The sequence below is a fragment of the Geotrypetes seraphini genome, chromosome 8 (genome assembly GCF_902459505.1).
Source record: "Geotrypetes seraphini chromosome 8, aGeoSer1.1, whole genome shotgun sequence".
Lineage (NCBI taxonomy): Eukaryota > Metazoa > Chordata > Amphibia > Gymnophiona > Dermophiidae > Geotrypetes > Geotrypetes seraphini.
In genome coordinates, this window is record NC_047091.1 from 125,552,221 (window position 1) to 125,565,803 (window position 13,583).

The window sequence follows — 13,583 nt, forward strand, 5'->3', positions numbered from 1 at the left end:
AAACCACTTATGTGATAATCGTCTACAGATTCACATTTTGAGGGTAATTTTTTATAAAACAATTTCCAAGCGGCTCTTATAAAATTGTGTGGCCAAATGCATGCATACAAGCATGCATTCTCATTCTGGGGGTATAGTTGCAATGTACACATGTGTCTTGTAAAATATACAAGTACACACTCATATTGACACATTCAGAAGCAAGTGCAAATTTGTAAAAGAGAAATTGCGCTTTTAAGAATTGTTCTAAAATCCTATTTTAGAAAGGCATATATGCACCTATGTTGCCTGTATAAAATGTGCTTTTTTGGAATTTCGCATAAGCACCCCTTTAGGGGGTAATTTTGTATGAAGGCCAATTGTGGTCCAGGAATTTTTATACTTCTTGAAATTACTGTGAAGCTAATTAATGTAGAGTTAGAAAGTGCTGCAATATCCGTGCACATAAATATAATTTTAGTGCATTAGGAACATCAGTCTAGAGCAACGGATTTAGTACTCCTTGACTGAAGTGTGTGGAGAGCCTCATTTACATATTCTTCTGCTCTACCTTCCCTCATTTTGGAATGTGCTGGATCTCCTCAGTCTATCTCTCTACACACAAAGTTGTAGGATCTTGTCTGTTCTGCTCAAGTTTTTCTAATTGTTTGGGATTTTTAACCAATCGTGAGGCTTTTTGTGCTGCAGAGGCTCCCGGTTCCCCCTAAGACATCTCTGGCTGCGAGAAGACAGGCCACCTGCTTTGTTTGATTCCTGTTTGGCTAGTCTGCTTCAGCAGTTCGGTGTCTCGGGGACATTTCCCTTGGAAGCAAGATCGCCCCAGATCTCGTCTGCAGTGGATTTGAGCGTAAGCAGTTTGGCTTCTGTGATGGTTTTGTTCTGGATTATGACCAGCTTTCTTCCTCCCCCCCCCCCTCCATGGTGTCGCACAGGCTTTGGTGGGGGTCTGATTGTCCATTCCCACGAGGAGTCTGGACAGCAGGCCGAAGAAATAAGCCATTTGGACGTCTTTAGGGTTGTCTGAGACAGAGTCTTCTTATACCTCTGGCTAGAGGTGCAGTGAATAGCAGCTCCCAGCACAAGCATGGCACAGTGAATAGGGCTGATATGGCCTATGAGAAAAATCGGGAGGGGGGGTCTAAATGTGAATTTTATGAGTTCCTGAGGTTAGGGACCAGTCCCCCTACCTCTAATACACCCTTCCTAGTGTTTTTTGATTTTGTATTAAGCTTCCATGGGCCATTTTAGATGCCAGAATCACTATCAAGGTGGCCATCTTGGATTTCCCGTGTTTTGAGGGGAGTTTTAAGCCTCCACCTGCCTCAAAACACCTTTTATGCTTAAAACTGGTATGGATATGGACTCCTCTGGAGGAAATATTTCGGATTCATGCAAGAATTGTGGCAGATGCCTATCTGAAGGTAGTCAACGTTCCATGTGTGGTTCAGCACGTGAAGGGGGAGTAGGAGCTACAGGCTTCACCTCCCCTAAGTCCTCTGAAGTGATGGGAATGCAGAGTATGCATGTCCCAGGCCAGAAAGTCTAGTTGGAACCATACTAGGAAAAGTTGGCGTTCCCAACAAAGTGCAGTCGTGTGATGGTGGACAAGGCTCAGAAGGCATCTTAGGAGCCTCTTCAGGACCCGCTGGGCAACTTGGCCAGGGTTTCGCTCCTGAATTTGTCAATATGATGTATGAAACCTTTTTAAGCTACAGAGTCTGGGTTATTTCCTCTTGGTACTTGGCAGGAGTGGCTCCAGGGCTGGAGCCCGTGAAGGGCAAGGGGTTCTCTCAACAGAGCCATGCACAAGTGTCAGGGACCTAGTTAGGATAGAATTCTGATGAAGAGGCATCTGAGTGCTGCCTGCCTTTGCTTTCCCAGTCAGTGGTTCTGAAATCTAACTTGCGGGACCCCCAGCCAGTTGGGTTTTCAGGATGTCCTTAGTGAATATGCATGAGCTAGATCTACATGCCTCTCAACTCCCTTATATACAAATATCTCTCATGCATATTCATTAGGGATATTTTGAAAACCCGACTGGCTAGGTGTACTCCAGGACAGGTTTGAAAACCAATACTGTAGGAGATTCAGCATCTCAGGAGAGCCATACCATGATCAAGTGGCAGCCCTGGATCTTGGGAGAGTACCCAACTGTTTGCAGACTGTTCAGACTGTCTGTTGCAGTGAATTATCACAGAATCCCTTCAAGAGTTGAATTTGGAGCCACCCAGGCACAAGTCACGTGCTTCCCTTTGCATCCAGATATCACTAAAATGCTCATAGATCATTCGGAGATCCCTTAAGGGTAGCCAGAACTATGACAAAGCTTTATCTGGTGGATGATAAATTCCAGCAGCTATTTAATACACCAAAGGTAGATTCCTTGGTGGTGCAAGTTACCAAGTGTACCTCCCTTCCTAGTGATGGCGCAGTGGTACTGAAGGGTACCTAGGACTGCAGGCTGGATTTTATCATTAAAAGACAGTTTGAAGCCGTCCTGAAAATCACAGCAGCAGCTTCATATGTCACCCGGGTGTGCCACTCTAAATTGAGCTGGGATACAGAGTCAGACCACAGTGCAAATCCCCAGTTTCTTCTAGCAGGGGTGGATTATGTAGTGGATGCTCTTTATGACCTCTTTAGGGCCTTGAGCAAGGTTTCGGCATACGCCATATCTGCCCATAGAATGCTCTAGATCAGGCATTGGGCAGGAGATTCGGCCTCCAAGGCCACGTTGAGCTAGCTCCCATTTTAAAAGGGCAGTTGCTGTTTGGCAAGGGCCTCAATCTAATGGCCAGTGTGGCAAATCGTCAGCCAATGTTGTTCCCAGACAGCAGGTCTTGGACCCCGAGAGGGTCCAGGCAGAGAAATATTTGTGGTTTGAGGCACTTTTGCCAGTACTCAGGGGCGCCTGCCAGTCAGAGGGCTTTTCAAGGCCTGAGACAGAGATTTGGGAGTGCCAGACGCTCCCAAATGTCTGGTTCCCACCTCAATTCTGCCCCCCAGTAGCCTCTCCACCATGTGTTGGGGGTACATGCATGTGTGGGGAGAGGCTGGTGGAGTACTGGGAGGCTTGGGCGTGGATTTCCTCAGACAGTTGGGTACTAAAATCATTCAGGAGGGGTACAAGCTAGAGTTCTTTCGGCCCCTCCTGAACCTCTTTGTGAATTCACCAGTGGGAAAGCTGGAAAAGGCGGACAGAGTACAAATGACAATAACAATGAGTTCTCGAGCAAATGACAATGAGTTCTCGAGCAAGGTCTTGGGCATCATCATTGATTCCACATTGTCCTTCAATGACCACCTCCAATCCTTGGTAAAAAAATGCTTTTTCAGTCTTCACATGCTGAGGAAAGTTAGATCCTGCTTCCATCAAAAACATTTTACCCTCCTTGTCCAATCCATCATCCTCTCCAGATTGGACTATTGCAACTCTTATCTATTTAAGCCTAACTAAGAAAAACCTCCACAGACTCCAACGGATTCAGAATGCCGCGGCCAAGCTCTTCTTCGCTAAAAGTAAATTTGACCATGTCTCCCCGCTCCTGGCCAAGCTCCACTGACTTCCGATAATCGCCAGGGTCCACTATAAATGCGGCTGTTTAACTTTCAAAATCCTATATGGTATCCTCCCTTTATCCCTCTTTCTTGGAATTCCTCAAACCCTAATACCACCAGATCCTTCCAGAAATTAAAACTATCCTTCCCCTCGCTAAAAGGCATTTCCCACACAGGAAAGCTAGGGACCTCCCTCCACTTCAAAATCACTGAGCTCTGGAACCTCTTCGGAACTTGAGCTCTCTCCAAGTTTTCCGCAAACATCTGAAAACCTGGCTTTTCTCAAAAAATGTAAGTCTCCCTCCAACTTAGGAATCAAGGAAACTCTTATATCTTGCCATCCCAAGTCCTGTAAATTTCCTTCCCACTTCTACCTCTAACCCTCTGTTGTAGTTCCTTCCTATTTCTCCTACTGTAAACCGCGTCGAGCTCTACGAACGTGGAGATGATGCGGTATACAAACCTAAGGAATAGATTAGATTAGATTAGAACATGGCTCATAAATCTCTGTGCCATAGAAGCCCTTCTGGAGAAAGTATTGTGCTTGGGAAGATACTCAATATACTTTATCATGCCCAAAAAAGAAAACCAGTGCACAGATAAGATATAGGATCTGATTCACATATGAGGGGGTGCTGAAAAGTTCTCAGCCCAAGCAAATTCCTAAATTCTGAGCATTATTTTGCCACTGTAGCTGAAGAGTGTTTTTATTTTGCAAAGTGTCAATTTGCAGTATCATAATGCTATGTTTTGACATTATTTCAGATCATTGATTGAACCATGTCAATGAAAAGTGTGGAACTCCGAACTGTCTTGCAGTTTTTATTTCTGCAGAAGAAAACACCAAAGGAAATTCATGAATGTATGATGCAAACATTGCGTGACAAATGTCCATCATACTCCACAGTGAAGAACTGCAAACATTCAAAGATTTTGAGACGGAGGATGTAGCAAGGTCTGGGAAGCCTCAGTGTCAACTCCTAAAATTGTTGACCATGTCCATGACCTGATTTTGGTAGATCAGCGAATATTGGCCAAAACAATTGCCGAGACACTACAGATATCCAGGGAACGTGTTGGGTGTATAATCCACAAGCAGGTATGTAGAAGCTGTCAGCCAAGTGGGTGCCCAAATGTTTGAATGCTGAGAGAAACACCATTGAATGTACACTTCCAAGTTGATTTTGCAGCGTTTTCAGTGAGCTGGTGCCAATCTTTGGAACAAATAGTTCATCTAATAGCAGCACTTGGGTTCTCCAAGGCTAAGGAAATTCAAGTCCCAAACGTCAGCAGGAAAGGTCATGGCCACAATGTTTTGGGATCAGGAAGGTGTTGCAATGACTGACTATCTTCCAAGAGGACAAACAGTTAATGCAGAATACTACTGTAATTTGTGCTGATTAAAAGAGGCGATTTAAAGGAGACAATTAAAGAAAAAAGGAGTTCTCTTTTTGCAAGACAATGCACCTGCTGACAAGGCTAGCAAAATGTTGGATGTTTTGACACAGTTGGATTTTCAGTGCATAGACTATCCACCCTATTCATCAGATCTAGTGGTTTGTAAGGGTGACAGTTTTGAGTGATTCAGAGGTGGTTGCAGCAGGGGAGCAGTATTTCAGTGACCAGGAATCAGAGTTGGGTTCTTTTGAATGGGTTATAGAAACTTCAAGTATAGCCACCAATAGATATTCTTAAATTATAACCCTTTCTCGGATAGAGCAGGTATTGAAAAATACGGAGAAAAGACCTCTGTTTCCTAAGCATAAACTCCGGAAACTACTATGACAAGTACAAAGTTGTCATAGATAACACATCCTCAGTCTGAGAAAAACTCCGTTAAAGTTCAATATAAATTCAGATCTTAAATGTTCAAAATCTTCCAAAACAATATGAATAAAGTCAAAAAAGACCCGAACTTATCTTGTATATCCTCCGGTGTAGGCAAGATCACCGCAGTGCAGTGAACAAACTCCCGGTGCTGTCGTCTTTCAATATACCATCGCACTGGGAGTAATCTTAGTATTCCTGACAGGCCCTGTTTCACGGTCAAGCTGCATCAGGGGAATATTCTAAGAACAAAAAACATACATATAATAAAAAACCTGTTCATATCTTAGAAACAGTCCAAATCTTTTTATGGCTAATTTTGAAGAACGGTTTATATATAATTCAGTGTGGTTCCCATGTGTTTCTTTATGATGTAGGTACATCGATGACATTTTTCTTTTATGGGAAGATTCGATATCTAATTTACAACTATTTTTTTCTTTTTTGATTAACTGTCTACCGACTATAAAGTTTGAAATGATATCTAATGTCCACCAGGCTTCATTCTTAGATGTGTTAATTACAATTCAAGGAGAAGACTTTTTGACCTCAGTCTTCCGTAAAGACACGGATAGGAATACATGTTTAGACTTTTCCAGATCCCATCCACAGCATTTAAAAGAAAATTTACCAAATTCTCAATTCCTCCGTTATCACCGACTCTGTTCTACAAAGACTGACTTTAAGATTCAAATCGAAAGTCTTAGCTGATAAACTATCTAAAAGAGGTTATCCAGATATTTGTATCAAGAAAGCATATACAAGAACACTGTATAATCAAAGGGATTTATTATTGCAGTATAGAAAACCTGAACCAGAGACTGAGAACATAGTATGTGTACTTAGGTATTCACAACAAGCACGCTTCTTTGAGAAAATCTTGAGAAAGTATTGGAATTGCCTGTCTTTGCATCCATGTTTTAGAGAAATGCAGATGACTGTAGCATACTCAAGGAATAAGAATTTACAAGAACTCATATGTCCCTAAAGCAGAGGTGCTGTAACTGAGGAAATTGGACGGAACACACAGGGCGAAGTAGTGGGTCATTTTAAATGCGGGCATTGTTCAATATGCTCCGTTACTAGAGAGTGCATTTCATTTGTAAATCCAGTAGACGATAAAGAATATATGCTAAGATCTTTTTCTTCCTGTGAGACCAGTGGAGTGATCTATGCGATGCAATGTCCTTGCAAACTATTAAACATGGGACAGACCTCAAGATCGTTTAAAACTAGATTGATTGAATATCGATCATGTTTGACATGTAAGAAAATGGAGGAACTTTTGGTACAACATTGTGTGGATTTTCACCATTCATTTGAAGAAATGCAGGGTTGGGTTATTGAGAGATTTTTTTCTTCTAGCAAAGGAGGGGATTTTAAGCTAATGTTAAGACAACGGGAACAAAAATGGATTTTTAGACTACATTCTTGTATCCTGACTGGCCTGAATGCCAGAGTGAAATGGTGAGGTTTTTTTTCTAATATTGCTGTAAGTTTTTCCCATTCCAGCTGGTTATAAAGTTATTCTATTTAAATGTTGAAAAGGGATTGGTGTAGTTCCCTTCCATGAGCTGGGATTGGCTAGTGGATTAGCCAGTGAGTACCCTTTTAAAAGTTGAGTCAGATGCCGAGACGCCATTTTATGAATGAAGATCGTTGAAGCAGGAGCTCGTTATATAAAGGTGAATATTTTTGGACTGTTTCAACTGTTTCCAACTCTTCCGCAAACACCTAAAAACCTGGCTATTCTCAAAACTGTAACACTTCCCCCCTCTTAGGCCTCTCACCTTCCCCCTTTACACCTAACTCTTTAATCTCTCCACTGTAGTTCCTCTCTCATCTTTCTTCCTGTAAACCGTGCCGAGCTCCGCATTCGTGGAGATGGTGCGGTATATAAACCCAAGGTTTAGTTTAGTTTAGTTTAGTTTCTAAGATATGAACAGGTTTTTTTATTATAGCACTACTTATGTATGTTTTTTGTTCTTAGAATATTCCCCTGATGCAGCTTGACTGCGAAACAGGGCCTGTTGGGAATACTAAGATTACTCCCAGTGCGATGGGATATTGAAAGAAGACAGCACCGGGAGTTTGTTCACTGCACTGCGGTGATCTTGCCTACACTGGAGAATATATAAGATAAGTCCTTTTGACTTTATTCATATTATTTTGGAAGATTTTGAACATTTAAGATCTGAATTTATATTGAACTTTAATGGAGTTTTTCTCAGACCGAGGATGTGCTATCTATGACAAGTTGTCATAGTAGTTTCCAGAGTTTATGTTTAGGAAACACTGAGGTCTTTTCTACATATTTTTCAATAACTGCTCTATCTGAAATCTCCGAGAAAGGGTTATAATTTAAGAATATCTATTGGTGGCTATACTTTATTTTTTTTATATTCTGCTTGTATTTTGGTTTTTCTTTTTACAGAAACTTCAGACATGATGTGCCAAGTGTGTTGAACTTAGTGGTGAATATGTGGAATAGCTAGTAAATTTCATGGCTCCACGTCATTCCTTTCTTGGTTGTGCTGAGAACTTTTTCAGCACCCCCTCATAGTGTTAGTAGTCATCGAGGGAGCACAGTTTATCATCTCACTCTGTTCTCTTCTCGATGTTCATCACGTTGAATAACTTCGGTTCCATCTCCTCCACTACCTCAACAGATGTCTCCCCCAGAAAGTCTGTCCTTTACAAAGTTCATCAGACAGATGGGGCAAGCACTGCCAATAAATATGGAGCCTGAAATAGAGCCTAGAGCAGAGCTCATGGATGCACTTGACTACAAAGAGTGATCTAAAGACTGTATAAAGGTTTCTTTTTATAACCTCATAAAAGCGGCACTCTACACATTGGACTGTAAACATGTTTATTACTTGGATCGCACCAAACTTCACAGAACTTTCACTCAACTGTTTGTCTTTTGATCCAAACACACTTGGAGTTCCTGTTACCAAGAGAACCATCTCCACTTGGCTGGCGGTCTGTATACAGTCTCTTCCTCTGTAAACCGCTCTAAACTATTTGTGGTATTGCGATACATAAAAATTAAGTTGTTGTTATTATTGTTATCATCTCCTTTTGCTATGCTTGGGCTGGGCTGATGCTTGAAGGCCGTGACACTGCAAAAGTTCAAACAATGATGACTTCAGTAGCTCATCTATATTCTACTCCCATTGAGGACATTTATAAGGCAGCTACCTGGTCTTCAATTCACACCTTCATATCCCACTATTGTTTAGAGAATCATTCCAGATGGGATAGTCTATTTGACCAAGGAGTTCTTCAAAATGTATTCTCCATTTAGATGCCAACTCTTCAACCCTTTTGGTTTCACTAGGCTTATAGTAGTGGCCAATAACTCTCCTCTCGGAGGCATGATCCTGGCAACTAGGGAGTTGTGAGAATATCTGCCTGCTGTCCTCGGATAACACTTGCTATAGATGAGTAGTTATGTTTTATCCGAGGACAAGCAGACAGTATATTCTCACAGCCTTCCCACCTCTCCTAGTTGACTTCTTGGTTTTATTACTGAGCTGAAGGTCCTGTGAGCCGACACTGGGCAGGAAGGCACCAACACATGTGTGGTATGGGCAATCTTGAGACTTTTAAAGTGACAGTACACTTTTGCATTGTCCGTGCCAGGCTCCATGGATGATATCGCCCACATCTGAGAATATTTGCCTGTTGTCCTTGGATAACACCTGATGCAGATGAGTAACTATGCTTTTTGAGAACTTACATCTGCTGTGTATTTGCAGCATATAGGAGGAAATGTGAGGGGAACACTTTATGTAGTTGTGTGACTAAAATGTTTTAATTAGTGTGCAGCCCTAAACAAAAACCATTGTGATATATATGCAGTAATCGGGGAAATAGGAGCAGTGGGGGGTAGCTCTTTTTCAGATCACTACAGAAACCATCTGTCATATATATTTTTTATTATCTGAGATATCTTTAAATACAAGACCCTCTAGTAGTATATTTCAAGTTAGCTTAGTGTGATTAGATAAAAATTGTGAATCTTTTTCAATAGGGCATGAGCCATGTTTTGAGTTACACAGTAGGGATGCATGCGTTTGTTCCAGAAACTCTCACTCTGACAAGACTTGGCTTGAACACAAGAGAAAGATTGCAGTTTATAGGCAATTTACAAATCCTTGTTAGCTTAAAAATTAAGATAGATGAGGCTGTTTTGTAAATGGCTTTTTCAGAAAAGTACATTTGAGTATTGCTGAAGAAAATACTCTTACTTCATTGACAGAATTCCTGTCCTCTGATCTATCCGTGGAGTTTAGTTTGTCAGAAGCTCCCTCTTGTAGCAGCATCTGGATGGATGAAGAGGAGGATGAAGATCTTCCCAGTATTCTTCTGCAGCAAGGTGTGGAAAAAGGAGCATGTGTTGGTGGCTGTGTCCTCATTCACAGGTCAGAGCAGGCATTTCCTTTATAGGAAAATGGAATATTAGTGAAATCCAGTTGGATCCTCAAATCTTTTAAGAAAGTTAGCAAAGACCCTGATATCAGTAGAAGGAAGCAAGTGTTCATAACTCACTCTAAAAATATCACCATCAGTATTGGTCATGAGTGGGAGAAATGGCTTAGTTGCAATGGCGTTACATGGAAGTCGTACCCTTCTTGATACTTTACTGGTTATTGTTTTTTTCCTCAGGACCGTTGTCCGTGGAACCTGGGATGGTGGTATGGTGCAAATTCCAAAAGTATCCCTATTGGCCAGCTGTGGTAAGAATAGCAGCCTCCATCTTTTTAAAGTATTCTATATTTGCAAAGTAGAATGTGCTAAATATCTCCTTAATGCAGTATTGCTCAGTCTTCATTTGCTTACACGCCAAAGAAATCTTAGGATCCATTACAAAATGAGTACCTTCAATGCTATACTTTCTTTCTGATTGTACTCTTGGTGGTATATGTCTTGGTAAGAGGAAGCTGTCTAATTCTGGATCTTTGGTTTAGAAACCCCCTGAGCACAGCTACACAGAGTTTTTCAAGTAACTTGGCTTCAGTTCTTTGAATATTGGCTAAAAGTCCAGCTTCATATTTGCCTCCAATTAGAGATGTACATGATGTCCTTTTAAGTAAAGGCCTCCTGCTGTAGGAACAAGATTAGTCTTTCCTCCCAATGTATACAAGCCCAGCACAACTTCAGAGGGCATTGATATAAAGTCACGCCTGGAGAAAGTTTTAATGACTCTGATCCAAAGTGTTATGAGAGCTTTATTTATACCAGCCAGCAATAAAGCTGTTCATTGACGTAAAGTCTAAAGGTAGAATCCTAGAGCTGTGCACCTTTGTAAGAAATACAGGATTCAAAGCCAAAAGATGTTATACAGAATTGAGAGGAATATAAGATATTGCATCTGCCTTTTTTATATTTAATAAAAAGGTACTAATATTGACATACCATAGGAGGATACCACCAAAATATAGTAGTTGGAAAAAAAGTGTTTTCAAATGCAGTTTTATTCAGCCACTGAAAACTCTTGACTGGGAAATACAGCTCCTGATGTGGCCATGTTTCACCTGGCAAGACTGCATCAGGTATCACCTTCCAAGTGGTGCCTTAATGACAGGATCTCATAATGTGTCTATTGGAACCAAAACTAGAGAGGAACTCCATGGCCGCATAGTATTATTGATAGCACATGCCACCAAGAGAAGCGGAACAACTTTGCTCTGTGTGTATGTGGCTTCTCTGTTCTGGTGCGTATTCAATTTTTCTATACAGGTGAGAAATGTGATGCGAAAAAAGAAGAAAGCAAGTATTGTGTTCGTTGAAGAGAGTTTGTCTGATCCCACAAACAAAAATAAAAGGTAAAAATATAGTCATGAAGAGAAATGTTTGCTACTTGAATGCTGTTTTGTTCTTTGCATAAAACTGTCGCTCCTTTGGCAAGTTGGAGCAGTAGATTATAGTGCATCTGGAAGAATCTATTGGCTAGTTATTGAAACTTTTTTTTTTTTTCTGTCTGACCTACCTTATGTTCTGAGTAGCTTACGAAAGTACAATAAATAGTACAAACAGACAAACATAAAATTACTGGTCAGGCTTATAAATAACAGTTGCAAGGATCAAGTGCTCATAAGAATCCTTCTGTTAACAAGATAGTTTTAATTTATTCTGTGCAAGAATGAAGTGTGTACAGCATATTTTACCCATTAATCAGTGCAAACTGGCGAAGTCACAGAGCAGCCGAAAAGGAACACTCAAAGCCTGAAATTTGCAAATTAACTTATTCAGTAAAGGTCCCTGCAGCGATTTGCAATTGTGTGGTTACTTGGTGGACAATGTACATTTTTGGTGGTGTGGATCATTATAGCTAGCGTGAAGAAATTAGATCTTACCTGCTATTGTTTTTCCTTTAGTCCCACCAGACCAGTCCAGAATCTGTGGATTATGTCTGTCAACTAGTGGATGGAGATGGATACAGACAAATAGATCCTTGTGATTTGCCCGTTTATGGGCCATGTAGCCTTGGATACACAGTATTTTGACTGACAAAGCAATGGTCTAGTTGTGGTCTCCTTCATTTTAACTGTCACACTTAAAGTACTCTTACTACTGCTACTATTTATCATTTCTGTAACGCTGAAAGGTATACACAGTACAGTACACTTAACGTGCAGCAAACTGTCCCTGCTCAGAAGAGCTTACAATCCAATTTAAACAGACAATACATATAGGGGTCGGGGAGTTTCTTGCAGAGAGAATGGTAGGCTGGACATAGGTATCTTATGGTGAGTGGGAGTTAGGAGTTGAAAGCAGCCTCGAAAAAGTAGGCTTTTTTAAACCAGTTACGTTAACCACTCTTACCACATCCTCTGGCAATGTGTTCCAGAGCTTAATTACTCTTTGAATGAAATAATATTTCATTCTGTTGGTTTAGTAATGTTTCCCTGTAATTTTGACTGTCCCCTTAGCCTTCATGATTTATGATGGAGTAAAATATTGATCCACTTGTATTCGTCCTACACCACTCCAGGATTTTGTAGACTTCAATCGTATCTCCCCTCAGCTGTTTGTTTTCCAAGCTGAAGTGCCCCAATCTCTTTAGTCTTTCCTCATATGAAAGGAGTTTCTTGGTCATTCTCTTCTTTGAACCTTCTTTGGTTCTGCTATATCTTTTTTTGAGATAAGATAACCAGAATTGAACGCAGTACTCCAGATGAGGTCGCACCATGAAGCGACACAAAGGCATTATAACATTCTTAGTCTTGTTTACCATTCCTTTTCTAATAATTGATAGCATCTTGTTTGCTTTAGTGTCATCTGCAAATTTAAACACCTCGCTCCAATTTCCAATTCATTTATAAACAAATTAAATAGCACGCTGCGGCACTGCACTATTTACCCTCCTCCATTGTCACTTGGACAGAAAACAATTTCTTCAACAAATGAATATGGTGCAGAACATAGAATAAAGTGTGCCTTAGAGTTAACTTGATCCTTAAAAGACAACCTTTTGCCAAAAACAAAGCCAAGTATATGAACAGATTCTTGAAATGGTAGTAAACTCTCTTGATTGACTGGCGGTGTAGGCATTCCAAGCTGTGGGTTAGGGAAGAGAATAGCCTCCCATTTTGATGAGTTAAGAAAAGATTGTCTTAAAGGTATTTAGATACTGTTTGAAGATACGAGCTCAAAGAAGTAGTGTCTGTGGATGAGAATAACAGTTTACAGAGAACTGAATGTTTTCACGACAGTAGAGGCTACATTCTGATGACAAAATCGGCAGTATGAGGGGGCAAGATAAAAATATTAAAGCAGGATAGTGGCTAGAGCCCTGGGAACTCCACACTCAAAGTGATATATGGAGTAGTAAGTGTCTGCGATATCTGCTAGCTCCTATTGGGGAGAGAAATGGGACTCGGTGGTGAATCGTATTATTAATTCCCAATGAACCTAGTTGCTGTAATAACAGGAAAATGATTGAGAGCAAAAACTTAGGATAAATCCAGTGACGCCAAATAATATAGCTACATTGGTTTAAAGTTGCCCATATTTTGTTATGAAGAACAGTGAGCAGATCTGTGAAAAGGCCTGAAGCCCACCTAGCAAGAGTACAACACTACCCTAGCTTCCTCCAAAGAATCCATGAAACAATTTGTTCAGTGTGCAGCGGCAGCTAAGAAAGCGAATAGAATGTTAACAATTACTAGGAAAAGCATGGAAAACAA

The 13,583-nt window shown here is 40.8% G+C and overlaps 1 protein-coding gene across 2 annotated transcripts in view; it reads left to right on the top strand.

The window, feature by feature from the left end:
* PWWP3A (PWWP domain containing 3A, DNA repair factor) overlaps positions 1-13,583 on the top strand; it is a 95,358-nt gene that overhangs the window by 29,381 nt on the left and 52,394 nt on the right. For both annotated transcript variants that reach the window (XM_033953825.1, XM_033953824.1), the window contains exons 6-8: positions 9,653-9,769; positions 10,060-10,130; positions 11,134-11,219. In XM_033953825.1, the coding sequence (XP_033809716.1) occupies positions 9,653-9,769; positions 10,060-10,130; positions 11,134-11,219 (274 nt within the window). The remainder of the gene's footprint in view (positions 1-9,652; positions 9,770-10,059; positions 10,131-11,133; positions 11,220-13,583) is intronic.